Source organism: Alosa alosa, chromosome 23 (genome assembly GCF_017589495.1).
Source record: "Alosa alosa isolate M-15738 ecotype Scorff River chromosome 23, AALO_Geno_1.1, whole genome shotgun sequence".
Lineage (NCBI taxonomy): Eukaryota > Metazoa > Chordata > Actinopteri > Clupeiformes > Clupeidae > Alosa > Alosa alosa.
The window spans coordinates 7,417,069-7,444,229 of NC_063211.1; the positions used below are offsets into that span (position 1 = coordinate 7,417,069).

The 27,161-nt window shown below is 42.4% G+C and overlaps 2 protein-coding genes across 5 annotated transcripts; one reads left to right on the plus strand and one right to left on the minus strand.

Annotated features, from left to right (window-relative positions):
• The first annotated feature begins 160 nt into the window (after positions 1-160).
• skp2 (S-phase kinase-associated protein 2, E3 ubiquitin protein ligase) lies at positions 161-7,677 on the plus strand. Its single transcript, XM_048234874.1, has 10 exons — positions 161-271; positions 1,317-1,558; positions 1,920-2,031; positions 2,183-2,326; positions 2,745-2,879; positions 3,169-3,267; positions 3,789-3,916; positions 4,707-4,758; positions 5,738-5,845; positions 6,653-7,677. Exons 1-10 carry the CDS (start codon positions 258-260, stop codon positions 6,855-6,857), a joined length of 1,239 nt encoding a protein of 412 aa, XP_048090831.1. The 5' UTR covers positions 161-257; the 3' UTR covers positions 6,858-7,677.
• Positions 7,678-7,716: 39 nt separating this feature from the next.
• On the minus strand, positions 7,717-27,027 carry nadk2 (NAD kinase 2, mitochondrial). 4 transcript variants are annotated; one of them, XM_048234872.1, is made up of 12 exons: positions 26,718-27,027; positions 16,265-16,353; positions 15,868-15,956; positions 14,181-14,262; positions 13,851-13,934; positions 13,401-13,537; positions 11,113-11,197; positions 10,664-10,807; positions 10,506-10,561; positions 10,375-10,428; positions 10,067-10,190; positions 7,717-8,780 (listed from the first exon to the last, which is right to left on the minus strand). In XM_048234872.1, exons 4-12 carry the CDS (start codon positions 14,249-14,251, stop codon positions 8,642-8,644), a joined length of 894 nt encoding a protein of 297 aa, XP_048090829.1. In that variant the 5' UTR covers positions 14,252-14,262; positions 15,868-15,956; positions 16,265-16,353; positions 26,718-27,027; the 3' UTR covers positions 7,717-8,641. The 4 variants fall into 4 exon arrangements, with proteins under 4 accessions (XP_048090829.1, XP_048090828.1, XP_048090827.1 ...); XM_048234871.1 differs by lacking the exon at positions 26,718-27,027 and adding an exon at positions 16,695-18,105 and having other exon boundaries at positions 10,664-10,759; XM_048234870.1 differs by lacking the exon at positions 26,718-27,027 and adding an exon at positions 16,695-18,105.
• Positions 27,028-27,161: the final 134 nt, after the last annotated feature.

The window sequence follows — 27,161 nt, forward strand, 5'->3', positions numbered from 1 at the left end:
CGTCTACATAAACATGTTACACCTAAACGTATCTGTTGATATGTGGTACATTTTCGCTGGTTCAACTTGCACAAGAGTTTCCAACAGGGAGCACTAGTCTCGGTATTGTTGTTTACATGCGCAGATCGTAGCCCGCCTAATCGTAGAAGAAGAAGGAAGCGGAAGTGTGCGGGAGGTTTAAATCGTCCCGCTTGAGAGTCGAGAGTGTGATACTGCTGCTGCTCTTGTGAAGTTGGGGGATATTCATACGTTTAAAAATGTCAATGGAAAGGTATGACTTAATTTAATTTAAGACTTTCTGTAGAAGCTATATGTCTTTTGGTTATGGGCATGAGCAACGCGGTTAGATTAGTCGAACATTTGAATGTGTGGAATAGATGACGTTCTAGATTGAGACGCACAAGAGTGTCCCAGGGTAGAGCTACGTTAGCCATTAAATTCTATATTAGTGGCAGAAGATGTTAAATAGCTATTTATCGAGGTTGAAACCAGACACATCTAAATTATAATCTGTGATAACGTGTCGGAATAAACTCCGAAGGACAAATATTACAGTTAGACAGGAGTTCCATAGAATCGGCGTTTGCGCGCTCAATTTGTCGGTAGTCAAAGCCAAACTTGTGCAACGAATCAATTTGTTCTTATGTAATTTGTATCATGTTTATACTTATACTTATTCCCTTTTCTAAACAGTATGTTCGATTAATATCGTAAGTGGGTCTTTGTAACTAGTTTATGGCGCGATCAGACGGTGCTATCTCTTGAGCTAAACTGCTCGTTTGCCTAGCATAATGGCGGGCACCACGGTCTTACGTTAGTTGGTGCCCATAAAGCAAAACGATGTCCAAAGCAGTGGCTATAAAAGTGAAATCTGCGCAAGGGGCACGTCTATAGATAATCAATTTTATTACATTTCACGTCACGTCTTTGTCAATCAATAAGATGTCATTTGGCGGCAAGGCAAACGCTAGCACACCAAGCCTGCAGACTTGTCTGTTTATTATAGCCATAGCAAGATGTTAATGTTCCGCAGTAGTAAGTCTACTACTTACTCACATTTTTGCAGGTTCACATCTGTCAATAACTAATTCGTGATGTTTTAAAGATTGTTCATACAATGGGGTTGTTTTGCAGAAACTCTTTAAATGTAGTTTAGTGAACATTCCGAAGGATAAGAGGAATCCGCTTGGCGCTCAATTGCAGACGCCACATGCCTGGGCGCGTTTGCACATATTGCGTTGGCGTGCAGTTTAATGGTACGACATTCTACAGATGTGTTTGTTATTCTTTGACTGAGGGTTATCATCTTTCTCTAGGCCCCTTCAAGAGCTCCCTTGCTTGGACGAGAAGCTGGAGAGCTCCCTGCTAGCCTCACAGAAAAGTAAACGCCCGAAACGACCCCACGTTGCATGCCTCGATGCCGAAAACACTCCACAAGAACTCATTCAGAACTGGTCGCCACCTCGTAAACACCAGCGGGTTACAGACAAGGGGAAGGAGAACGAAGAAAACGTGTTTATTTTGGCAAGACGACCCAGGAGGCGGAGAGATTCTCTAGGTATGCCTCTCTTTCAGTATTGTCTGTTTATATAATATTTTGCGAGGACTCATTACAAGATTCAAAAGTAGGTCATAATCTACTTTCACCAAATTGTCTTGCAAGTTTTCTGGTTTCAGAACAGGTTTCCGTTATTACATAACATTACATAACACATAACCTCGAGTTTCTGAAATGACTATGCATCTGAAGGAGTGGTCTTGATTATCTGCATATCACAGGACCTAAATTTGTCTCAAATTATCATAATCCCCAAACGATCTGTGTTTTTATGTAAACCTAAATGGAATTGCGACCTGTGAAACTGTCTCATCCTGTTATGACTGTGGTTCTGATTTCTGATCTTTATCAAATATGGTAGGTGTATGCTGGGACCATTTACCTGATGAGCTGCTTCTGAGGATCCTGTCCTGCCTGTCGCTGCGGGATCTGCTCCGGACCTCCAGGGTCTGCAAGCGCTGGCACCAGCTCTCGTATGTTACCGCATCTACACTTCACAACTGAAAAGACACAACTGGGATTTCATGCGTGTCTGAAGTTCCCTGTATGCTAGAGTTCCTCTATGGGCCTAAGTGATTCTGTGTGTCCGTGCACTGATGGAGGTGTGTTGTTGGTGTTCACTAGGTTTGACGAGTCCCTCTGGCAGAGCGTGGATCTGGAGGGAAAGGTGCGACTTGGCAACGCTCTCGGTCAGGTGCTGTCTGCTGGTGCCCTGAGACTACGATGCCCACACACTTCTATTGGAGAACCATGCTTTACACATAAAGAGTAAGTTCTATTGGAGAACCATGCTTTACCCATAAAGAGAAAGTTCTATTGGAGAACCATGCTTTACACATAAAGTGTGAGTTCTATTGGAGAACCATGCTTTACCCATAAAGAGAACATTCTGAGAGCTAGTGTCTATGATACTTGTAGTGTGTAGTGTAGGAGTTTAGGGAGATTGTTTGATATGTCATGACTAATGGCAAATCGAAGAAACCATCATTTAAACATTTTATCCCAAACAAAATTACTAGTGTGATTTAGTTTCCATACAAGGTGTACAGACAAAGTGAACTAACCTAACCCATAGGCTTGTTTACCTAGTCCAAGCCTATTGTGTCACAGTTTCATATTGTGATTATATTGTACATCAATAGGTTATTTATTTTAAAGAGTGACCTTTGAATCCCTCTGCCCACAGACCACTGCGGGTTCAGCACTTGGACCTGTCTGGCTGCACCGTCTCACCTGAAGTCGTTTATGACGTTATTTCCCGCTGCACACAGCTACAGAATCTCAGTCTGGAGGGGCTTCTTCTCTCAGACGGCATTCTACAGTATGTAGAGACTTCGCACCCTGTTTAAACCAAATGATATCACATGTATTAGCACTACCTCTAGTATGTGTTATCTGTTGCAAACCTAATTTCTAATTTCATCAGTTTCTGTGTGTAGTAATGTGTAATATAACACATTATATTCCTATTTCAATACTCCATATTGTGCTGTAGTCCCTGCTAGTCACATTGCTCATGCCCTTCATGCTGCAGCCAGTTAGCTCTTCTCTACTTAAAAAGGCTTCCTGCGTTTGTTCCTGCGTTGATGGTGTTTGTTCCTGCTGTTCAGATTTCTGGCACAGAATCCACAGCTGGTGCGCCTCAACCTGAGTGGATGTTCAGGATTCTCCTCTGAAACACTGGCCCAAATGCTCCAGTCCTGCACACGGTAAAACTGAGCACGTCCACATTTGAGTTTTACTGATTGCACAATATATTCTACCTTTTTGCTCTTTACTGTTTAAGTTAAGAATGCAGTGACCTATATTAGGAGTGTAGTAACGGCTCCCACACACAGCTGCGTGCATCGCGTTGCTGGAGACGCATCCCATTCACTTTAAATGGGCTCACGTGATCCGTTGCCGAACTGAATTGTGGGTCCGTCGCGTCGCGTTTCTCCCGCTGCTTTCGGCGTTGAGGAGTTCAGCTGTTGCTGCACCGACAGACGGCACCGCCAATCAAGCCAATCTACAGACGGCACCAACCAATCACATTACGGTTTTACTTCAAGTCATTTGCATAGCTACCGTCGGGAACACCCACTGGAATGCGTTGACGGAACGCAGCTGTGTGCGGGAGCCGTTAGTGTTGATATATTTTCTATTGTTAGGCACTGGAAGGCCTCTGCCAGGGGATCGGTTTGACAGGCTCTGAATTTAATGAAACCGTTCCCTTCCCTTTCATCTGCAGGCTGACTGAGTTGAACGTGTCCTGGTGTGACTTCAGCAACGAGCATGTGAAGGCCGTGGTGAGCAACGTCACTCCATCTATCTCACAGCTTAACATCAGTGGCTACCGACAGAACCTCACCATGGAGGGTAACTACATCACAGCTCACCATGCTGGTTTCTACTCCGAACAATGAACTAGCATTCAGTATTAAACATTACACTACAGCAGCACTACGCTAAACTACAGCACAACAGCAGCACTACACTACACTACAGCAGCACTACACTACACTACAGCAGCACTACACTACGTTTTCTACATGGTTAAAATAAAGGTTCGTACTTCTCCTTGGGACAAGCACTTTTGAATCTTGGAAAACACTTTTCAGTGTCAGAATCAATAAAATAAGCCCTGCATGAATAACGAAATTCACAAGCAGCTCTAAGTAAGCATGCTAAACTCTACATCCAAACAGTATTCTAACGTTAGCTTTGAGGTACTGCTTAATTGCATAACTTAGTTTAGTCTCCTCAATGTAGCCTACTATGCTGTGATAAGACCATAGCAGAGTTGACACTAATGCAGCAGTTTTGGACAAATTTGCACCGTATGGTCACGATGCAGAGGAGGGGCAGCGGGCTTGCTACGAGAGAGAGCGGGGCAAGGAAAGGCTGCATGAGTTAAAAGCGCAGCTCAATGAACTATGTGCTCAATAGAAGGATTTTATCTTCTCTTTAATTTAAATAGTACAACATAGAACAGTAATGTGTGATGGCCGGTCTGGATTTCGTGGCGCCCCGCCACAGATTAGTCGATGTATGGGAAACACTGGAGTTTTAGGGGGAGCTCTGGTAGTATGTGGATATAAGTACAGTATGTGCAGGAAGATACACGCACAAAGTGTGTATTAAAAAATATTTTCCTGTTTTAATGCAGACATGAGGTGCCTGGTGGAGAGATGTCCCAGTATTGTCCATCTGGATCTCAGGTGAGGAGGAATTGGCTGAAAGGAAAAACTTTTTCAGCTGTGTGTGGTGTTTCCCACAGAATTGGATTCAATTTGTAGTGGTAGCTGGGGGTGGGCGTTATACATTGTAGGTGTGTAGGTTTAAGTTGAGTTACTGTCATTTTAAGATTGTCTTGTTGGTGTGTAGGTCTAATTGAGTGACTGTCACTTTGAGACGTTTGTGCGGAGGGACTTTTGTGAGGGAGTTTTAACACTGTTAAAAGGCTACTGATCTCTGTGGATGGATGCAATTCATATTGTTTTCTATGTAGTTGGGTAAAATACTACTTCTCCTTGGGACAAGCACTTTTGAGTCTTGGAAAACACTTCAGTTTTGGAGAACATTCAGTGTCCGTCAATAAAATGAAGAGCCATGCACGAGTAACCTAGTCGAAATTGACAAGCAGCTGTAACTAAGCATGCTAAGCTCAACATCCAAACTATTCTAACATTATCTTAGAGGTACTGCTTGATTGCATAACTTAACTTAGTTTAGTCTCCCCAATTTACTATGTTGTGATTAGTCCTTAGCTAGAGTTAACTTGAATGCAGCGGTTTTGAACAAACATGCATGGTCACGATGCTAAGTGGATTTAATAGCAATTTAATCGTCTTCTATGCAGTACCAACAACAACCCTTCAACAATTGTTAATGTTTTCTTAAATGTACAGAGGAGGGGGCGAGTCCGTTACAAGAGAGAGCAGGGCCGGGCAGGAAAAGGCTGCGTGTCAAAAGCGCAGCTCAGTGAAAGGAGTTTATCTAATTTAAATAGTACAACATAGAACATTATTGTGTGGAGCCCTGCCACAGATTAGGCAACGTATGGGAAACGTGTGTGTGTGGTGGTGTTGGGCAATATGGTGTATGTTGTGGTGTTGGGCAATATGGTGTGTGTTGTGTTGTTGGGCATATGGTGTGTGTGTGTATAATAAACATGTTTTATAATGTTTGTTGGTGCAGTGATAGCGTCCTGGTGACGATAGACAGTTTCCCCATCCTGCAGCAGCTGTCGTCCCTCAGACATCTTGGCCTGAGCCGCTGCTATCAGATCCACCCAGCTGCCCTACTGTGAGTACTCATACATACATACTCTTACACCAGTCACACACACACACACACACACACACACACATACTCTCATACACCAGACACACACACATACTCATACACCCGTCACACTCACACACACACCCACCCCTTCTCCTGTGAGTACGCACAAGTACTCTCGTACACCTGTCACACACACACACACACACAAATACTCTCATTCACCTGTCACTCCAACACACACACCAACCCCTTCTCCTGTGAGTACACACAAATAATCTCCTACACCTGTCACTCACACACACACACCCTTTCTCCTGTGAGTACACAAATACTCACACCCCTTACTTTTCTTTGGCCTTTTTCCAAAGCTGACCGACCGTGTGTGTGCATACGTGCATTTCATCTGTATATTTTCATCCATATGCTGTAACATGTAGATTTATGCATCTTCTCTTATGAAGGTCTCCTTTTCGGTTGTTTTGGAGTTTTACTGCTTTTTTCTGCAAATGTTTCACATATGATCTTAATTACTCTGACACAAATACAACCATGCAGCTAGAAAACAACTGGCGGGTAGAGTTAAGATGCAGGGGTGGAAGCTATTGCACATGCTTGCTCAAACCGTATTGATGCTGTTGAAGGCTTTGTGGACCCTTCCCCACCTCCAGTCCCCAGGGGTTGGTTTGGGAGGTTGGCACTTGATAAACTGACGGTGCCAACAGAGTTGGTCCCCTACAAAGGATGTAGGGGTTAGTTTAGGAAAGCCTGCCTCTCATCTGTGCGTCCATTCACTCAGTCTCTCCTGGCTTCTGTGTCTCCCTGCAGGGAATTTGAGCGGTTTCCAGAGCTGCAGACGCTGGAGGTGTTTGGCCTGGTGCAGGACACCCATCTGACAGTGTTGATGAAGGAGCTGCCCAAACTGCGCTTAAACTCCCAGCGCTTCACCAGCATAGCCAGGCCGTCGCCCTCCGGCCGAGGCGGCAGTGTGTCCATGTGGGGGCTTCCCTGCCATCTGGTTTACAGGCTATAGTACATCCAGGTCAAAGGTGACAAGGGTGGGAGTTTGCCAAATGGATCAAAACCTTTGGCCAACTAGTTAAGGTTCCAGCAAGGACTGAAAAGGGATTTTTATCAATGGTACAAATGTTTCATTTGGATAGCAGTCATTCAAGATCAATTTTAGAGTCGACAGGTAGAATTTCTTTACGTTGACTTAACCATGTCTAATTTTTCCCGTATGTAGATTTGTTTCAATGGATATGTTCAAAATATCCAAAACTTTTACCTTATCGTTGTTACCATGGAAAACGATTATAACATTTTTGGTGGGCACATCCTGACTACTGCCTTTTAACATTTTTATCTGCTCTGGGGCCCTGGTGTGTACGACAATCTGAAGAATCAGTGTGCTGGTGAACATGCAGTCGTGTTTCAAATGGCCTTTTCTAATGTAGAACTCTGCTGCTGCTCACATACTACTCAGGCAAGTATTACGTGTAAAAACTGCCCAGGGAAGTATTATAAGAGCTTAAGCGTTCACAACTGCCCAGGGAAGTATTAAGCGTCCAAAAAAAAAAAAAATACTCCTGAAGCGAGGTACTGTTTGTTCAAAAGATGGCAAAATGAAATGTCCTGTATGCAGCTGGATCGCACTCTATACCTGGCTGATAGGATATGTTCATCTGATGTGTGCAACATGGTTCATCTGATAAATTAACCTCTGAACAGTACGTTGTGCTCGAGTTACATTGGAGGTGGTTGTTAGAAATAATTTTATAAAAATGGATGTATGTTGAATTCATGAAGTTGTTCATGTCTTGATGTAAATAAATGTTTTTCTACTTAGTGTATTTTTTTTTTGTTTTATATCTGACAGAACACGCAAATAATATACTTCATCCCTTTTAATATACAACATAATCTCTGTATACAAAGTGTTTGTTTTGCATCATGTATAGAATATACATGACCGTCCAAAATAGGACCCAGGGATCAGGGAAGAGGTAAGGGCTGAAGGCGTTGACAATGTGTATGTGTGCATTGTTTTTAAAATTCATTAGCACGTATTGGTGATGAAGCTCTGGGCAACAAATCAGGGTTTGATTCCACGGTCACAACTAACCACGGAAAACTGCATTTGTACACCGTTGGCACACGTGAAAAAGAAAAATCATTCAATACATCTATGTCTAGCCAAAGCAATACAATTCATATTTCAAACTGCAGTTTCTACACAAGTAACATTTGGCAATCGTCTTCAAGCAAATTGAACTGGTTTCAGTATTACAACATGTTTCTAACAGGATTATATGGCCTTTTGGCACCCAAAGGTGAACACAAATGTGACGACCACTTTGGAGAGGGTGCCTGAGTAACTGAAGCACTTCGCTGGGAAAAGAGCCAACAAAAGGAAATCAAGAAGCATGTTGAATTGTGTTCAGACTACGATAGCATATCAACACTGGGCGGAAGGCAAAAACTCTGGGCCCAACACCTGGATACCCTGCTTGTAACAGTCCTTAAAGTCCCGAGGACAATGGCAATACACCTCAACATGATAAAAAGTAAAATAAAATCCTCATATCCCAGCACACAAAATGAGTCAAAACCGATCATCCATTCGCTATTATATAAAAACAGGTGGTGGGGAGACCTCAACTATTGCCAGACTCCCTATCAACAGCATGTGAGAACGGGACCATTTTCCTGGCCATAGATACTCTTATCACCCCCTGGGGGAACAGCTGTTAATCACATTTCTGGTGTTCAGGCACTCCGCACAAGCTCAGTCGGTGAGGACGACTCCGTACAAGCTCAGTCGGCGAGGACTACTGTCCGCAGCTGGTCTGCCTCATTCATGCTGATGGTTGCTATGGCGCCATCGTTGAATTCGAATGACGTCCCTCCGTCTACCACCATGCAGGCGTCCCAGCATCGCGAACGCACACACACCCTGAGGGGAAAACAGCAGGAAGTGATGTCAGGACACACACACACACCCTGAGGGAAACAGAGCAGGAAGATTCCATGTTCCCTCCCACATCTATCAACTTTCGGTTTCAAACAAGTTCGTAGGGATTTATTTGCGACAATAAATTAGTAGCTATACCAAGAAAAGACCTTAATATGCTGGAATTATCATGAACTACCATGCAAACTTTAAAAAAAAAAAAAAAAAAAGTTCATGCCTGTTTTGTTCACACGTTGTATAATAAGTATTCATTCATGTCTCGAGAAATCAGGGTCAATAAGTCCATGTTCATATGACATTTTTAGGCTTTGGTGTAAGTTCATATTCTCTGCAATTTGCGTATCTGTTTATTCTAGCCTAACACATCTGTATCTCCTTCATTCTTCCATCCTCCTAACGTTACTTCCTCATTTCCTTCACAAAATTAATTAGAAGGCGGGATTAGGAAAAGAGGAAGGAAGGAAGGATGGACAAAAAGACAAATGGCATGAACCCCCTATGCAGTTTTGGCAATTTCTTTGCTGTTTCCTCACTTTTTGCTCGCAGAGTATATATTTTACGACACTCCTCGCTCGATCAATCTGCCGTTTCCTCTTTCCCTGTTCCTCTGACAACAGTTTACTCACTTTTTTTCGCCAGCTCTGCCATGACGAATGTCTGAGAAACTCCATCGCTACCTTGTTCTAGCTGGTGCCTGGCATGCATGTGTCTAGTGCCGTAAAGCGAGACTTTCTGACTCTGAGGGCGGCGGCTAGCCGGACCAAAGTGGAAAGACTGTTTTTTCTGCTCACAGACGCTAGGGGGAAGCGAGACGGCCACCATTTAACCCGGAAAAAGTCATACAGTATAACCATTCCATTGACTCCAAAGCTGTTGAGTTAAGGTAAATTAAGCTTAAATAACTGCATAGCTCCACTTTAACAAGAGCAACACCACACTTTCCTGTTTGACAGAACAGATTTTGAAACCTGATGAAATCCTTATTATGACTTACGTTATTTGGTTAAGGCCACCACTACAACCTATTTCACTTTATCCAGCCATTCATCCTTCAGCCACACGCTTGGCATTCATCCTTCACCCACACGCATGCCAATTCATCCTTCAACCACAAGCACATACAGATGAAATACAGTCTACCCACTAACAAGACTAAACCAGAGCCCTTAAATGAGTTAAACTATGTTCATTAATGCCAAAACCAGAGCTTTTAAATGGGTTAAACCATGTTCATTAATGGCCAGCAGCCAGTGCTCGTGTAAGATCACCTGCTGGCGAAGCCTCTCTGACGGCTGTTGGAGAAAACTCTGTTGACGATGGGTTCCCTGATGCTGAAGAACAACTTGCTGTCCTCCGGATTGAAGACCAGCTGCTTGTTATATTCCTCCGTGACTAACAACCACCCATAAAACACAGCACTTGATTAATAGTGTAACACACACGTCTTTGAATCCAATGTCGTTCTCTATTATTAGCTATAAAGGCAACCCAAGTACGCAGACATTCACACATAAGTCTGGAATAAATTAACAATTACAACTTATGTGTAGAATGTTGACAAAATGGTTCAACTCACCATCTCTAATGAAATTGTCATACAGGGGAATGTCCAGGCCAGTTTTAGCTTTACCTATAAGAAGACATCGGTCATAAAAAAATAGTTTTGTTTGGCAAAGTAAACTTCAACACACTTTGTTGTGGACCTACCTATTTTGAGGACATCCTCCACAGCCTGCTCTGCCAATTTGTTGATGTTATAAGACCTGCCAAGAAAGTTGAAAGCACTAAATGGCACTGTTCGAACTCAACAAATATACGGAATCATATTGAATATCATTATGTTCTGCAGCTTGTGTTTCCAATACCAGGCTTTGGATCCAGTTCCAGTGCAGATACTGAGCCCTGAGCTCTTCTGTTTCTCCCATGGCCCGTTGTCGATGGAGATCTCGTAGTAGGAGGCCCTATGGAGCGAGAGGGTGAGATGGGGTTTGAAGGGTAAACACTCCCCCCTGTGTCAGTCGCAGATCCACAGGTGAGGGCCCGACCCAGTGGGCAGAGGCGATGCAGGGGGAGGTGGTGGCGGTGGCAGTGGGGTTCACCGAGGGGGGGTTAATAAGAGACAAACATGCTTAGACTCACGACTCGCACAGGACTAAGTGAGATATCACTCAAAACACGGGGCATCACACAAGTGATGTCAACACATGGATTCTGGGTATGACATCACTGTACAGACATGGGAGGCAGACTGGTGTGATCATGTGGTTTCCAGTGATGGAGGCACTTTTGGGCGAAGGGGGATTAGTAGGTGTACCTGCTGGACAGAGACTCCCCAATGAAGACCTCATTCAGGCCACGGACCGGAAGTAGACGGGGACCCGAACTGCCGTCGTGAATACCTGTCTCAGACACGCACACATACACATACAGTTGTTAATACCTGTCTCAGACACGCACACATACACATGTTAATACCTGTTTCAGATATGCACACATACACATACACATGTTAATACCGGTCTGAGACATGCACACATACACATACACTTGTGAATACCTGTCTCAGACACGCACACATACACATACACTTGTTAATACACTTGTTAATACCTGTCTCAGACACGCACACATACACATACACATACACTTGTTAATACCTGTCTCAGGCACGCACACATACACATGTTAATACCCGTCTCAGACACGCACACATACACATGTACCTGTCTCAGACATACACATGTTAATACCCGTCTCAGGCACGCACACATACACACACATGTTAATACCTGTCTCAGACACACACACATACATGTTAATACCTGTCTCAGGCACACACACATACACACACATGTTAATACCCGTCTCAGGCACGCACACATACACACACATGTTAACACCTGTCTCAGACACGCACACACACACACCGGGAGCCTACTACTGCCAGAGACAGTGCTCACGGGACATACAGACGCACATGTGGAACTTATCACAACAAAACAATAAATAAAGTAAAATAATAAATAAAGGTTTATAAGGAGAGGATGTAACCATTTCTGTCCCACAAAAATAGAAGGTATATACGTACAAAAAAATAGGATGGATATAGGTGTTTGTGTTTCATGCATTGAGTATCAGTTAGTAATGTCTGTTTGGGTCTGGGTAATGGAAACTTCAGTGAAAGTGAAAGGTCTATGAAAGTATAATGTCTTTAAATTCTAAATGACATTAATACATTTAAAAAATATAGTTAACTAAAATATTTTTTCACCTATTTTGGATGTACTATTATTTTCCAGAAGAGAAACCTTGTTGAAAAAGACAGAGGAGTGTTCTCTGGTTGTTGCGTTGTGTTTTAGTTCTAATGTCTGTATTGAAGATGGTCAATAAAGCTATAGTGTCAAGATGGTAATAACATGCTGTTCCTCCTCAAACAGGTAAGCAAATACAGTTGTGCAGTTTTATGTTTTCTTATTTTCTTTTCTGGGGAACAGCATCTAATTACTCAAAAAGATGCATTCCCTCTATATAGCATCAGAGTTATGTTTATACTTTGTAGCAAAAGACGCTTGTTTAGTTTGTTTATTATGCGCTTCTCAACTGTAGGGGGACACCAAAAGCAAATCTTCTATAGTGCTGCTTTAAATGTTATTTTTTAACAGCATCTAATTACTGTATCTTAATATAAAACACCTCTGTCTTTTTAAGTGTGTGTGTGTTCTCAAGCATAAGGCATGGATGTGTGTGAGTCTGGATGAGGAAAAAGCAGCAACAAGTCATCAAGTGAATAACTGAGTGACAAGAACTATGAAGAGTTATTTTAGAACATACAAGAAGTTAAACTTGTTTTACCCTAGACACCCATAGTTATTATCCAAACAAAAGATATGCAATATATTTCAGACCGCGCTCAATTACACATTTAAGGAACCTACTGGAATCACTCTGGCATATGAGTGTGTCCCATAGACTAGGGCTGCAGGATATGGGGAAAATATCTAATTGCGATTTTTCTGACAGATATTGCGAATGCAATTTGTGATATGATTTTTGAATGTCAATTAATTGATTCAGTTTAATATTCCAAATCTCTTTTAATTTGTGCCACCCCTGATTGGTGAGCACGCCTGGTGCACAAGAAGCACAGCACCCTCGACTGACTACGAAGCTCACCAATCACAATTCCTGTGCCCCTCACACACTACGCATACCCACCAACCAGAAGTGGCATAGTCAAGGAGGATGAAATGAATATAAAAGTCAGAAATGTGAAAAAATTAACTGTGCGCGATTATTTGTAGCATTTGCGATTAGGTAATCACGTTGGTTCTGTGTGTCCTTGGTGACAATTGTGCAGCTGTCTATTTGGGTAACACATGTACACACACACAGGTGTGTGTGCCTGTGTATGTGTTTCTGTGTATCTTTGGTGACATCCTATTTGGGTATTTGGGTGGTGATGCAGTGTGTGTGTGTATCTTTGGTGACATACGGCTGTCTATTTGGGTGGTGATGCAGTGTGTGTATCTTTGATGACATGCGGCTTGCTATTTGGGTAGTGATGCGGCGTGTGTGTCTGTGTGTGTGTCCTTGGTGACATACGGCTGTCTGTCTGGGTGATGTTGCGGTGCGCTTGGCTGTGTTGCTCCAGGCTAAGCTGCTCCTCATGCAGGTCCACTGGCGTGGGGTTGATGCCACTGCCCTCCAGATGCAGACGTATCCGCTGGCGCCACTGCCACCTGGTGGACACCGGGGACATGGCAGCCATAAGTTAGGCAGTGGGGGAAGGGCTCAGAATTACCCAGCGTTTATTAATAAGCACTGCAGTTCCAGGAAGCAACAACTCCACTAGGCACTATTTTAATATTATACGATGCACCACTGCACTAGGGCAGAGATCTATAGACTGCATATGTCACATGAAGATAGGACTCAACTGAGGAGAGGGGAATCTGATCCCAGAACAGCAATTCTACATGCTGAAGTGTCTGAAATGAGTCTGAAGCAGTTCACATGTTCAGTAGCAGGACTGCTGGTAGAGGTGACACATACCTGAAGTCACCTCTTCGTAGTTTCTGCAATGCCTCAGAGAATGCATGAGTGTAACGCACTGGCAAGCACAGGTGGCCCTCTGACCTGTATGTATGTATGCGCGCGCGCATACACACACACACACACACACACACACACACACACAAACAAAATCAAAGATAAACAGAGTAGGCCTATAAATGTCAAATCCATGGCATGAGAAAACACCATATGCTAGTTTAAATCCAAACTAGCCTCGAACCAGCTAAAAATGCCACTTCTGCAACTTTCTACAACTTTCTGAACATCCTTGTTTTGCTCCTTGAGGGAAGAAAACCGCACATTCCTCACCTTTCTGGATCTGTGTTCACACCGAGAACAGGTTTGCTCTCGTCACAAACCTTACTGGCTACCAATAGCATTGTTCCATCACCTGGAGCAAGACACATAACAGAACAGACCGATGATTTCTTTTTCCAGTTTTTTTCAGTCGCTAACAAGCGTTTGTCCAACCAGTCGTCACATTTTCAAAACTCTAAATACAGTTAGCACAGCATCTGTCTTTTGTGGCCATACCATTCACACATTTCATGTCATTTTCACACGATATGCAGTCAGTGAACACATTTCCACAATGCTTACATTTTCTTAACAGACAAGTTATACCTCCCAACAAAATTATGGATTGTTTTTGCAGTATTTACGAATGTTAACACACAACATCCCACAATAGCAAAAACAATATTTCAAACCTTAGATACAGTATAAAAACCTCTGCTTCTGCAATGATATCAGTTCAAAAACAATATATCTCAGCTGATAATAAACAAACAATTGAATAATTGACACACAATTGATTTATGTTGGGTAAATTGGGCCAACCACAGCTGATTCCAGTCTGGCTTAGACTCAGTGGCAGGGGTTATTTTTTTCTATTACATTGACACGTATACAGTAAAAGGAGGACTTTGAGGAGTGATGTTTTTAGAAAGAGAAACAGAAAGACACAAACACTGTAATGTCTGGATGAGGAAGAGTAAGAGCAAGGGGCCCAGGGAAAAGAGCAGGCCCAGTGAGAGATGCAGTGAGAGATGCAGAAGCAGTGAGAGGAGCAGGGCCAGGGAAAAGAGCAGGCCCAAAGAGAGGGCAAGGTAGAGGTGTAAGAATGCGTGGTGGTGGCATTCCAAAGGTTGCAAGTGATGAAATTCGTGCCACTATCATTGACCATGTAATCAATGCGATGTTGATGAAAACATGTGGCCTAACCCTGAAGATCGCAGAGATTAGATGCAGTAATTTTGTGCTTTTTTTAGTCCCCCCCCCCTTTTATCTGGGCTTTTTGCTGTTGTTTTTTTGTTCAGAATGCTCTTGTGTGTTTCATGGATATTTTGTTGTTCACTGTAAGCAATACTGTAAAACTTTTTCTGTTTGATCATACTGTAAACAGTATTTCGACTGTACCTCCTGTAGTAAACAGTAAAGGAAAAAATAAACTGATTTGCTTTTTACTGGAATGCTTTTGAATGTGAACATAACATGTGGACATACAGTTCCCAACCAAGACATTTAGTGTAAAAATTGCATGCAAATACCTGTAAAACTGAAACATAAAAGTCTATGCAGTTTTTGTAATGTCAACAATAGCCAGTATTTTGAAACCTGGTGTACTTTGATTGAATGTATGTACCTTGTGAAGTGAAAACAAGTGTCATTCTTTGACAGAATAATTTAATTTTGAGTCAGATTTCCAGTGTTTTGGTAAAGTTAGTGTGTGCAGAGAAATATGTGTTAGTAATATATTTAACAAAATGTGTTTGAGAAGAAAATTATCCATTTGGCCAATTGTGTTTTCTAGGTGTGAGTCTGTGTTAAGAGTTTAGAAAAAGTATCTGAAGTATGGGTAACCGCTTGTTAGCGATTGAAAAAAAAAAACTGTAAGTGAATACAAATATGTGTCAAGTGATTTGCTAAAGGTTTGCATGCACATGTTCCAATGTATCGTAATAGTAAAAGCAGATAAATGTTATTCTCCACAAACCTCCAGCCGATATGATGGCATCAGCCCACTGGACAATGGTTTCATCATACTCTCCCCGCTTGGCCACGCGCACCTCAATCCCCTCTTTTCTACAGCACCCACAGTGGACAGACAGTAATGCAGTTGGGTTATTAGTTATTACACAACTGACTTTACAAGTTCATATGAATATGATAGCGGTTGGGTTATTAGTTATCACACAACTGACTTTACACTTTCATATGAATATGATAGCGGTTGGGTTATTAGTTATTACACAAATGACTTTTTCATGATATTTCATGTCAGAAGCATCCCACTTTTTGTAGATTTGAACCAATGCCTGACTCAAAGCTAACTCTAAGGGTCAGATACACACAATCTTAAACAATTTAAATGATAAACAAGATCATCTTACTGCAAATTTTCCACAATGTGTCCGACGTTGTTTGTATGGATGTTGTGCCTTTCCAAAAGTCCACTGTAGCTGGATCCTTTTAGTGCGAGCTACCAAATCCAATTGAACATGGAGTACCATCAACATAATCATTATTCACTAAGATCTTGGAGAAACATTTCAGAGATCATGTATGAGCAGTTTGTTTATGTGTTTTGAGGCCTAGCAATGTAAACAATTGCCCACACAATACACACAGTAAGACCATACACACAGGAAGAGAACAACAAAGGTGTAGAACACCTTTAAACGCTTAAATCCATCATTTAGTTACAGGCTATTCATTGTAAATTGATCTATACAAATGTATGTTTTTGAAAAACAAAATAAACAAAATTACCGTGAAGATGTAACTTAAAATATTTTAGGAATGTGTGTTTATCACATTTACCAGCTGTTTCAGATCCTCCTCAGATAGTCCTGCATATCGGTATCTTTGCTGCTCAAATTCATATCTTGTAGTCTTTGTGACTACCGCAACTCTAGATGGCATAAAGCCAGTATCAGCTGCCGTTGTAACCTTCCTTATGCCAGTTAGCCACGCTTTTTTGCCACAGCATGACCCTCTACCAAGCAACGTCACAACTGGACGACCAAAGCCTGTTATTTTCCTGAAACTGAAACTCATTTTACCTACTGAAATCTCCCAAACGCTGGTTTCCGAACAACTTAAATCGCGTCTGTTAAGCGGACAAAACGGCTAGCCCAGGCTCAATCCTGACCTTACCGGCCACTGAAGGTGCAACCCTGTACTTAATTCACATTATGAATGAGGTGTTCTTCCCAAGCGCTTTCCATAGCACGTGCCTTACAACAACAACACCATGCTGTCTGTGGACGCAATCTGTCTAAAACAATGGAAAGGTTTCGCTGACTATATTCTAGCACCAGATATTGGCTAATAATACAAACTAGGGTGACGTACTGGATTCTACTAACTTAATGTTAACTGACCAAAGTATCTTAATGTTAATATTAAAGTATCTTATAAGATTTGTCAATGTAACGTTAATTTGGTTGCCTATATCGACCCACGACACATCAGATGGTGTTAACTTAAACTACTTTAACGTTACATATGTAAAGTCAGGAGCATGACTTAATTGATAGAATCTGTCTGACCGATTGGGATATTAACAAGCTGCCCATGTAACGTTTCTAGCATTTTAGTTAACGAATTGTCAAATAAAGTTTAAGATAGCCAGTGGCTGACCGCTAACGTTAATGTTAGCTAATGTTGGTTACATTCCATGCAAACTCATACAGCTAGCGTTAGACTGACAAAACACCGTTTTATCCTCAGATGTCCTCTGTATTAACGTGGTACGTTCTACAGCTGATAGGAAATACTAATATAATGTTAGACGTAATGTTACGCCTTAATAGTAGGTCTCTAAAAACAACAGAAAGTGACGAAAAAGACAAACTTGCCGTGCAACTCTTGCCAGATAGTCTGACAGCTAGCAAGCCAGTACGGTTTCACAGGTGTCCACTCCACTTTTCCAGCTAGCGAGTCCTTGTAAGTTAGCTGACTAGTTACTGTTCAACGCAGAAGCAAGCCAACTTTTGACACCATGAATGCACTAATGACATCCTTTCATTTCACGCATTGCTAGCTGCTACGCTGAAAATGGTCTGTAAAACCACTAAGGCGACGGTAGGCTACTTTGAAACCCCAACAGATAAGGCGCTGCCCCACTAGTAGTTCAACTTTCAGTTGCCCTCAGAAATGTAGTGGCCAGTGGAGTCGATAGTAAACACTGCGCGATTGCGCTAGCCTACTTGCTTGCTCTGTAGGTCGCGAAATGTTGTGTCACCTATGTGTCACGTACAACTCGTGCGCAGGGCAGTGACGCATAGCGGTATGATTGGTCAATGAATGATGTTAATAAGGGGTGTGACAAGGGGATTCGACAGTAAAAGAAATGGAAAGGATTCGACTAAATGTAGCCGCCAGCAGCGGCTTGTAGCTTGCTGTGCATTCACAGGCACGGGAAAAACCTTTTCCCCAGTGAAAGCATTATCATTCACGTGGGCAACTGGGAGGGCTCGTCGTCACTTTTGTCGTCACGCTGTACTTTGTTATAGGGAGGGAAAGTAATCTCATCGCCATCTAGTGGTTGCGTTCCTAGAGTTTAGCGGAGTGGATGGGATTTTTTTTTAGAAAAAATATATCTCGGTGCACATTGGGATCTTAATTTAATGCCTTCCATATGTTAGGCACTGGGTCACCTCTATTGCTTCAAGTGGTCATACCTTTATTTTTTAGGATCAGTTTAATTGTTTTGAGTTTTTGTCGTAACACAGTGATAAGGAACTACAGCTGCATGTGAGGTCACATGTTTGGGCTTTAATCTCTAACTGATCAATACGCAATTTGCTTAACTGGCTTAACATATTTTTGTAATAACGGGCGTGATGTAAACCGGCGTGGTGATAACCTTTATGTCAGGATAACTGGTGTTATGCTTCTACTCACATGAAGAGCTAGCTGTAAGTGTTAAGTGTCAATGCTAACCAGGCTAATAAACAAACCATGCTACTGTGAGTAACGTTGAAGAGTAAAGTCACGTGACTTCTTTTGTAGTTCGTTTATGAAACAAATAGGAGCAATTTCGATTTTCTTAAATAAGGCAAAATAGGGTCTGACATTTTCACAGTTAGAATATTATTACTGTATACACACTGAAAAATATTTTTGGTGGATAACAACGCTGATTTGGCTTCACAATATTTTTTTTTTAAATAGGTCTATGGGACTTAACATTGGAGCTGCTCTTCGATAGGAACGCAACCACTTGGGGCGCTGGTTTTCACTTTCCCTCCCTATGGTGCATTCATGGCACTTGGGAATGACAAGGACCGCCCCCTGGCTACTTTGTTTTTCCCACAGCAAGTGTTCATGTGCTTTGCCGTTGGAATGTGTGACAAACACAGATGCTACAACAAAGGTTTAAACATACGCTCACTAATCCTAAATAAACAACTTTATTTGCTTAAAATATAGTGTAAGACGCTTGTGAAAGAAAGATGTGCAGCTTTCAAGTGACAAAAACGGCAAATTCCCAAGTTCACATTAAAACTGTTGGACATGAAAGGCCACATGGACTAGCCTACAAACAAACTACAAAGTGATGACAAAAGTGATGACGAGCCCCTAACTGGGCAACTCTGTTAGCAAAATCTAGCCCCAGTTTCTGACCTCTGACTCACACATTAGGCCTACATGACGTGTATGATGCAGAATGATGATGTTTTCACTGGGAAAAAGTTTTTTCCGATGCCCATGAACGCTAGGTTAGTCCATGCCTTTCATGTCCAACAGTTTTAATGGGAATTTGCCATTTTTGTCACTTGAAAGCTGCATATCCTTATTTCACAAGCGTCTTACACCATATTTTTAAGCAAATACAGTTGTTTATGTAAGATTAGTGAGCGTATGTTTTAACCTTTGTTGTGGCATCCAGGTTCCGATGGCAAAGCATGAACACTCGCAGTGGGAAAAACAACGTAATCACAGGGGCGGTCCCTAATATTCCCAGGTGGCATAAACGGACTTGTCTAGGTGAAGAGATTACAGTTTTTCTCAGTCTTTGGTGCTTTTCTCAGATCAGAATGAACATTCTCATAACTATTAGTTCAACCTCCACAACATTTAGTCATGTGTGCACATCATAGTAGCAATTTCTCCTTCATCTGAACAAATTGCAAATGCTTTTTGAACATGTAGCTTTGTCATGTCAGTCAAAATAAACTATACTTATGGATGCTGAATAGTCATTCCCAATAAAACTAATAGTCTTCATTTCATTGCTTGAGTCATTGCATACAAAATTGGTGAACTAGTTATCAAATTCTGTCACAATGCTGTAGAATTGCAAAGAGCATATACAGTAAAACTGTGAAACATACATATTCAGTGTCTTGTACTCACTTACTCCCTACAGCAATTTGTAACTTTACTCTAGTTTTCAAATGGCTGTACAAGTACTGTATAGTGCTGTCTTGAGCATTTTAAGGTAGTGTCACCGAGTTTTGACCTTTTTTTGCATGAAAACACTGAGAGCATAAACTGTCGTAATGAAAACACGACAAAGCCATTTCTTGTTCATAAACGATGGTGTCAAGACTTCTCATTTTGATGACACTGGCAGTTTCATTGACATGACTGTGCCATCACTGGTGGAGTTTTTCTCTGCTGCTCGCTCTGACAGGACTGAGGAATCTGGAAAATCTAAAGGTGGCGGTGTTTGCATCATGACGAACAGCAAGTGGTGTGATCCTAGAAATGTCACCGTTCTCTCAAAGTCCTGCTCGCCTCATCTAGCGATCGTCTGTCAACCCTTCTACCTGCCCCGTGAGTTTACTTCAGTAATATTCAACGCTGTCTACATTCCTCCACAAGCCAACACAGATGCTGCGGTTTCAGAATTGCAAGAAGTGTTAAATAGACAACAACACACGCACCCTGAAGCTGCGCTTATTGTGGCCGGTACATCTGAACCGGTCCATGCCTGAATTTATTCAACGCATTCACTTCCCTACACGTGGTGACAACACACTGGATCACTGCTACACACAGTTCAAGAACAGTTACAAAGCTAAGTCTCTACCAGCTTTCGGAAAATCAGATCATGCCGCTGTTTTCCTACTGCCTATGTACAAACAGAGAAGTCAGAAGGACCCCCCAGTAACGAAGGAGGTCAAGCGCTGGACTGACCAATCCGAAGCCAGGCTACAGGACGCCCTTACCTAGCGTTCATGGGCTTCGGAAAAACCTTTCTCTGAGTGAAAACATCATCATTCCGCGTCATTCACGTCACTTAATGTGTGAGTCAGAGATCGGAAACTGGGGCTAGATTTTGCTAACAGAGTTGCCCAGTTAGGGGCTCGTCATCACTTTTGTCGTCACGTTGTAGTTCGTTCGTAGTCCATGTGGCCTTTCATGTCCAACAGTTTTAATGTGAACTTGGGAATTTGCCCTTTTTGTCACTTGAAAGCTGCATATCTTTCTTTCACGAGCATCTTACACTATATTTTAAGCAAATACAGTTGTTTGTTTAGGATTAGTGAGTGTATGTTTTAACCTTTGTTGTGGCATCCGTGTTTGTCACACACTTGAACACAGCACATGAACACTTGCTGTCGGAAAAACAAAGTAGCCATGGGGGCAGTCCTTGTCATTCCGAGGTGCTCTGAATGCACCCTTAGCAACATTGACTGGGAGATGTTCAAGACGAACTCTGCTGACATCAATGAGTTTACGGAAGTATCATTGGGTTACATCAATATGCTAACTGATTCCATCATCCCAACTGATCCGAAGCTTCCCTAACCAGAAGCCATGGGTGGATAGAGAAGTGAAAACGGCATTAAAGACACACACCATGACTTATAATGCTGGGCTTATTTCAGGGGATATGACGGATTACAAAGGAGCATCTTATAGTTTACGTAGAGTTATTAAAGATGCTAAGCGGCGCTATAGAGACAGAGTTGAAGCTGATTTCTTGGAGGGTGATCCAGCACGAGTGTGAAAAGGACTCCGAACCATCACTGGCTTTGAAAGAAAGTCCCCTCCTATGATGAATGTGAGCAATGCCTTTAGGAGGGTTAATTGTAGAAAAGCTGCTGGACTGGATGGAATTTCTAACAGGGTTTTGAAATCCTGTGCTGCTCAGTTAGCTCCTGTGTTCACTTATATCTTTAACATTGGCTCAAGAGACAGTTCCTACTTGCCTCAAGCAGTCTGTTATTGTTCCAATACCGAAAAACAAAAGTCCATCATGTCTGAATGACTACCGCCCAGTAGCCCTGACGTCTACAGTGATGAAGTGTTTTGAGAAGCTTGTGAAAAACATTATCTGCTCATCCCACCCTGCCTCCTTCGACCCCCTCCAATTTGCTTACAGAGCCAACAGGTCTACAGAGGATGCCATCTCAAACCTCATGCACACCACCTTAACTCACCTGGAGGAGGGGAATGGGAATTATGTGAGGATGCTGTTCATTGACTTTAGTTCAGCATTCAACACGATAGTACCTCTCACCTTGGTCACAAAGATGAAGGCCTTAGGACTGAACACCACCCTGTCAGTGGATATTTGACTTCCTCACCAACCGTTCACAAGTGGTTAGAGTGGGGGGTCTGACATCTGACTCATTAACCATCAGCACTGGTGCTCCCCAAGGCTGTGTTTTGAGTCTACTGCTGTACAACATCTACACACATGACTGCAAAGCCAACAGTAGTCATACCTCCATCATCAAGTTTGCAGATGACACAGTGATCTTGGGCCTGATTAGTAACAACAATGAACAGCTCTACTTGGATCAGGTTGATGAGGTGGCACAGTGGTGTCAATCTAACAGCTTGACACTGAATATCAATAAAACCAAGGAAATGGTAGTGGATTACAGAAGGCAGCAGCAGAACTACAGTTACACCCCACTAATGATCAGCGGGCAACCTGTAGAGAGAGTCACAAGTTTTAAATACCTTGGTGTCCACATTACTGAAGACCTAACATGGACTGTTAACACTCAATATGTTCTGAAGAAGTCCAGACAACGACTCTACTTCCTTCGTCAGCTAAGGAAATTCAAAGTTTCTACATCCATCATGAAGGCCTTCTACACTTCAGCGGTTGAGAGTGTTCTAACTGGTAGCATCATCACCTGGTATGGGAACTCCACAGTTAGAGATTGTAGTACTCTGCAGAGAGTAGTGAGCTCAGCTGAACGTACTATAAGAACTCAACTCCCTGCTCTACAAGATATCTATTCCAGAAGAGTACTCCTAAGAGCCCAAAAGATTCTGAAGGACTCTTCTCATCCTAACAATGGATTATTCCTACCGCTGAAATCAAGAAGACACCTATGTAGTCACAAAGCCAGAACTGAGAGACTCAGGAGAAGTTTTTATCCCCAGGCCATCCGAACTCTGAACTCACACTATACTGACTTTGCACACATTCACTCTTCAGCACTCTCAAACATTTCCCAACTCTGAACTCACACTATACTGACTTTGCACTCATTCATTCCTCAGCACTCATGACCCCACACACACACACACACCTACAAGACTTTTTAGCACTTTTACATCCCTCACCCTATGCTATAGACCTTTTATTTATTTTCTTATTTCATCACACGTCAAAACACACACACACACATATCTGATTTTCTCCAACTTTTGCACATCTCCATAGAACTTTTTATTTATTATTTTTGATTTCTCCTCCATCTACCCATGTCCTTGATTACCTAGCCTTTCTGCCCACCCCCACCCCCACCCCATCCCCATCCCCAACACACACACAAAACACACACACTTACATCATCAATGTCATCACCTCACATACATACAGCACACTGCTTGCTACAGTAAGCCTCCACTACTTGCTGCACACTGCCCCCCCCATACACAGCACATTGTCTTCAGGATCCTCTCCAACACACATCCTCTACATACTTACAGCACACTGCCCCCACCTACCCACACGCACACTACACACACACAGTCACTGCTACACTCCCCTCCCGCCCACACACACATCTTCATCACTCACATACATCATACATACAGTACTCTGCTTGCAATAGTAAGTCCCTTCACCATACTTGCAGTACACTGCCCCCCCCTCTCTCCCCTACATACACAGCACATTATTTCATCAGGAAGCTTCTCCAACACACATCCCCAACATACTTACAGCACACTGTCCCCCTAATACACAGCACATTGTCTCATGAGGAAGCTTCTCCAACACACATATTGCACACTGCCCTCTCCCCACATACACAGCACACTATCCCATCTCCCCTGTCATCCCCCCAACACACACACCAAGACCCCTGGCAGTTGGGTTAGCCCCTTGAGCCGTGGATCTGCCCAAGGTTTTCTTCCTTGGTAAGGGAGTTTTTCCTTGCCCCTGTTGCTCTTGGGTGCTCCTTGTTGGTGCTGTGTATGTAGGGGAGAGACCTTTCAGTGTGCAGCCCTTGCCACTGGGGAAAGACTAAACCCTCTAACAGAGGAAGAGATGATAAATGAACAATGGGCTGACATGGAAATAAAGCAAGAAGCATTTCGACTAACAGAACTATATCCATGTATTGAATAAACTTCTTTGTATCCAGAGTCGGTCATGGCTATTGAGAAAGCGACTAACAGAGTCGGTCACGGCTATTGAGAAAGCGACTAACAGAGTCGGTCACGGCTATTGAGAAAGCGACTAACAGAGTCGGTCATGGCTATTGAGAAAGAGAAAACAAGATTGACAGAAGAAGAACTGAAGACAGAGAAGGTAGGTGAGAAAATGAGAGAAGGTCTGCTCAGAGAGTTGGCCACAGCTTCTGAGAAAGAGAAAAACAGACTGAAGGAAGAAGAACTGAAAACAAAAAACCTTCAGGCAGAGAAAGAGAGACAGGAAGTTCATTTAAGAGAGCCAGCCAAAGCTATTGAAATGCAACAGCCAAGAGGGCATGATGCAGAGAGAAAAAGAGAAATTGTGTTGAGACCCACAATTGGACCCACAATGGCCGCCTGCACTACTCCACTTGCACACTTGCACACTTGTACACTTTACAACTTGTTGTTGTTGTCCTGAAAACACAACACTTCTGCTGCTCTTACATAACTTGCACCACTATGCCACTTTCTTTCTTACTTAGGTCAAACAGAACCCAAGCCTTTTATTGGCCTGACTTTGCACTAGTATTTTATTGACTGTCTATGCACAATTTCAACCAAATTTTGCTGCTCTTATTTTTTTTCATTATTATATGTGCCCTCTTATTTACTTATTTACTTACTTTTTTGTTTACTTGAATGTTATGTTTGTCTGTGGACTTAATTTGGTAAAATATGTCTTGTCTTCACCGTGGGATAGTGAGAAACGTAATTTCGATCTCTTTGTATGTCTGGAACATGTGAAGAAATTGACAATAAAGCTGACTTTGACTTTGACTTTGACTTTGAGAAAGACAGAGAGATATGAGAAACGACTGAAAGAGTTGCTCACGGCAACTAAAACAGAGAAAGGAAGACTAACGGAGGAAGAGATGAGGAGAAAAATGGTGGAGGTAGAGAGAAAGAATCAACCAACAGAGTTTGTCATGGCTATTGAGAAAGAGAAAACAAGTTTGACAGAAGAAGAACTGAAGAGAGAGAATTAAGGCATTAGATGAATAACCTGGGTCAAAAGTGACTCTGATGAGTTAAAATGTTGAATATCTTTGCAATAAATTGATTTCATCATCAGTATTCCATGAATTCCTCAATGAACATGTTTTTGACCATCAAATATCTCTATTTAAATTTTTCCTTTTTTTTTTTTAGAAAAAGTGGTTTATGTATCACCCATTGCCTGTGTTGCCTTGTGCTAAGATGTTTTGCCACATCAGTAAACATCATTCCCCAAACACCAAGAAATAAAGTCGTGGTGAAATCAGCTGGTTGGAACCTTAGTGCCACCGACCTGAAGTGCAACCACAATGGTTCAGTCAGCATGTCTAATGACTGGGTCTGCTGAAGTCACAATCAACTGGACAATAGCGAGGCAGAGGGGAGACTGTAAGGCGCTCAAGAGGCCCTGTGGCCAGGCCTCACTTACACTTCATACTTGACGCAAACTGTCAGTGCAATCTTCTGTCATTGTAAACAAGATAGTCAAACTTCTGTGTCATGTTGTCAATATGACAGTTGTCATTTTGATTGCACTGACAGTTTAATTGGTATAAATACTTGGTTTCGAGATAGACTAAGCATTTTGAGCAAGATCCTTTGCAGGTACACTATATAGTGCAGTTTGCACTAATTGTTTTGAGAAAATCATCATAATTTTGCAAACATTAATGATGATTTGAGAACGGCACCAAAGTGACTGAGAGAAAATGTAAGTATATTCTCTAATGAAAAATGTGTGGCTAGGTTTCAATACTACAAAGTTACACATTATTGTGTGTGTGTGTGTGTGTGTGTGTGTGTTGTGTGTGTGTGTTTGTGTGTGGGGGGTTGACCAATTACTTCCTTCATTTACCAGCCATAATTTTCACTTGTTCAATCTGGTAAAACAGAGATTGAGATTACAGGTACAGTATGCAAGATTTTCACCTTTACAAAGCCAATGCAATCGTAAACGAACTTGTAATAGGCGAATCGTTCACCTATAGCATATCAGCCAAGACATAGCGACTCTAGTCGCTATGAGAAAACCAGCCATGGAACTTCAAGAACGGCTGCCCGACAAATCTCGCGAGAATCATGAAACATTACCATGTCAGCTCGTTGGAGATAGTTTTTGCCAGAGCGGTAGATTTTTCTATGGCTCTGGTGTAGCCTACCTGTGGAAGAGTGTGGAAACATAAGAGACCAAGAAATCAAATCAGAATATACTAGCTGGTCAGTTACCTTTCATGAGCACTACTTTGCTCTGGTAGATTTTTGCAGAAGGGATCCCGGCACCAACATTTGTGGTGATGGGAGTGATGAACATTGTCAACTGCATATCAGTCATCCCTTTCCTGAACCATCAATCGGTTTTTGCATGGAGCTCCCTCTCTATGCACAGAAAATGTTTGTCCAGCTGCTGCATGCGGTCAGCGAGGTCCACCTGGGCTCTTTCTAACCTGGAGCACAGGCATCTCTCTAAGCTCTCCTGCTCAAATACGCTCATCTGTGGAAAGAGTGGGGGATGAATATAGAGGTGATTTCATTCATTCATATTGTTCAAACTCAAATCATAGCCTTAATTCGAGTTATGAGGCCAAGAAACTATATAAATGGGGCAGCCGTGGCCTACTGGTTAGCGCTTGGGACTTGTAACCGGAGGGTTGCTGGTTTGAAGTAGGCACG

Excerpts from the sequence above, each read along its gene's own strand:
- skp2 (XM_048234874.1), top strand. Across the intron at positions 2,880-3,168 it reads CTCTCAGACGGCATTCTACA|ATTTCTGGCACAGAATCCAC; the intron begins GTATGTAGAGAC and ends CCTGCTGTTCAG. Across the intron at positions 3,268-3,788 it reads ATGCTCCAGTCCTGCACACG|GCTGACTGAGTTGAACGTGT; the intron begins GTAAAACTGAGC and ends TTTCATCTGCAG.
- nadk2 (XM_048234870.1), bottom strand. The coding sequence starts at position 16,931 with ATGAGTTTCAGTTTCAGGAAAATAACAGGCTTTGGTCGTCCAGTTGTG. Across the intron at positions 13,935-14,180 it reads GTGAACACAGATCCAGAAAG|GTCAGAGGGCCACCTGTGCT; the intron begins GTGAGGAATGTG and ends ACATACATACAG. Across the intron at positions 11,198-13,400 it reads CATCACCCAGACAGACAGCC|GTATTCACGACGGCAGTTCG; the intron begins GTATGTCACCAA and ends TGTCTGAGACAG.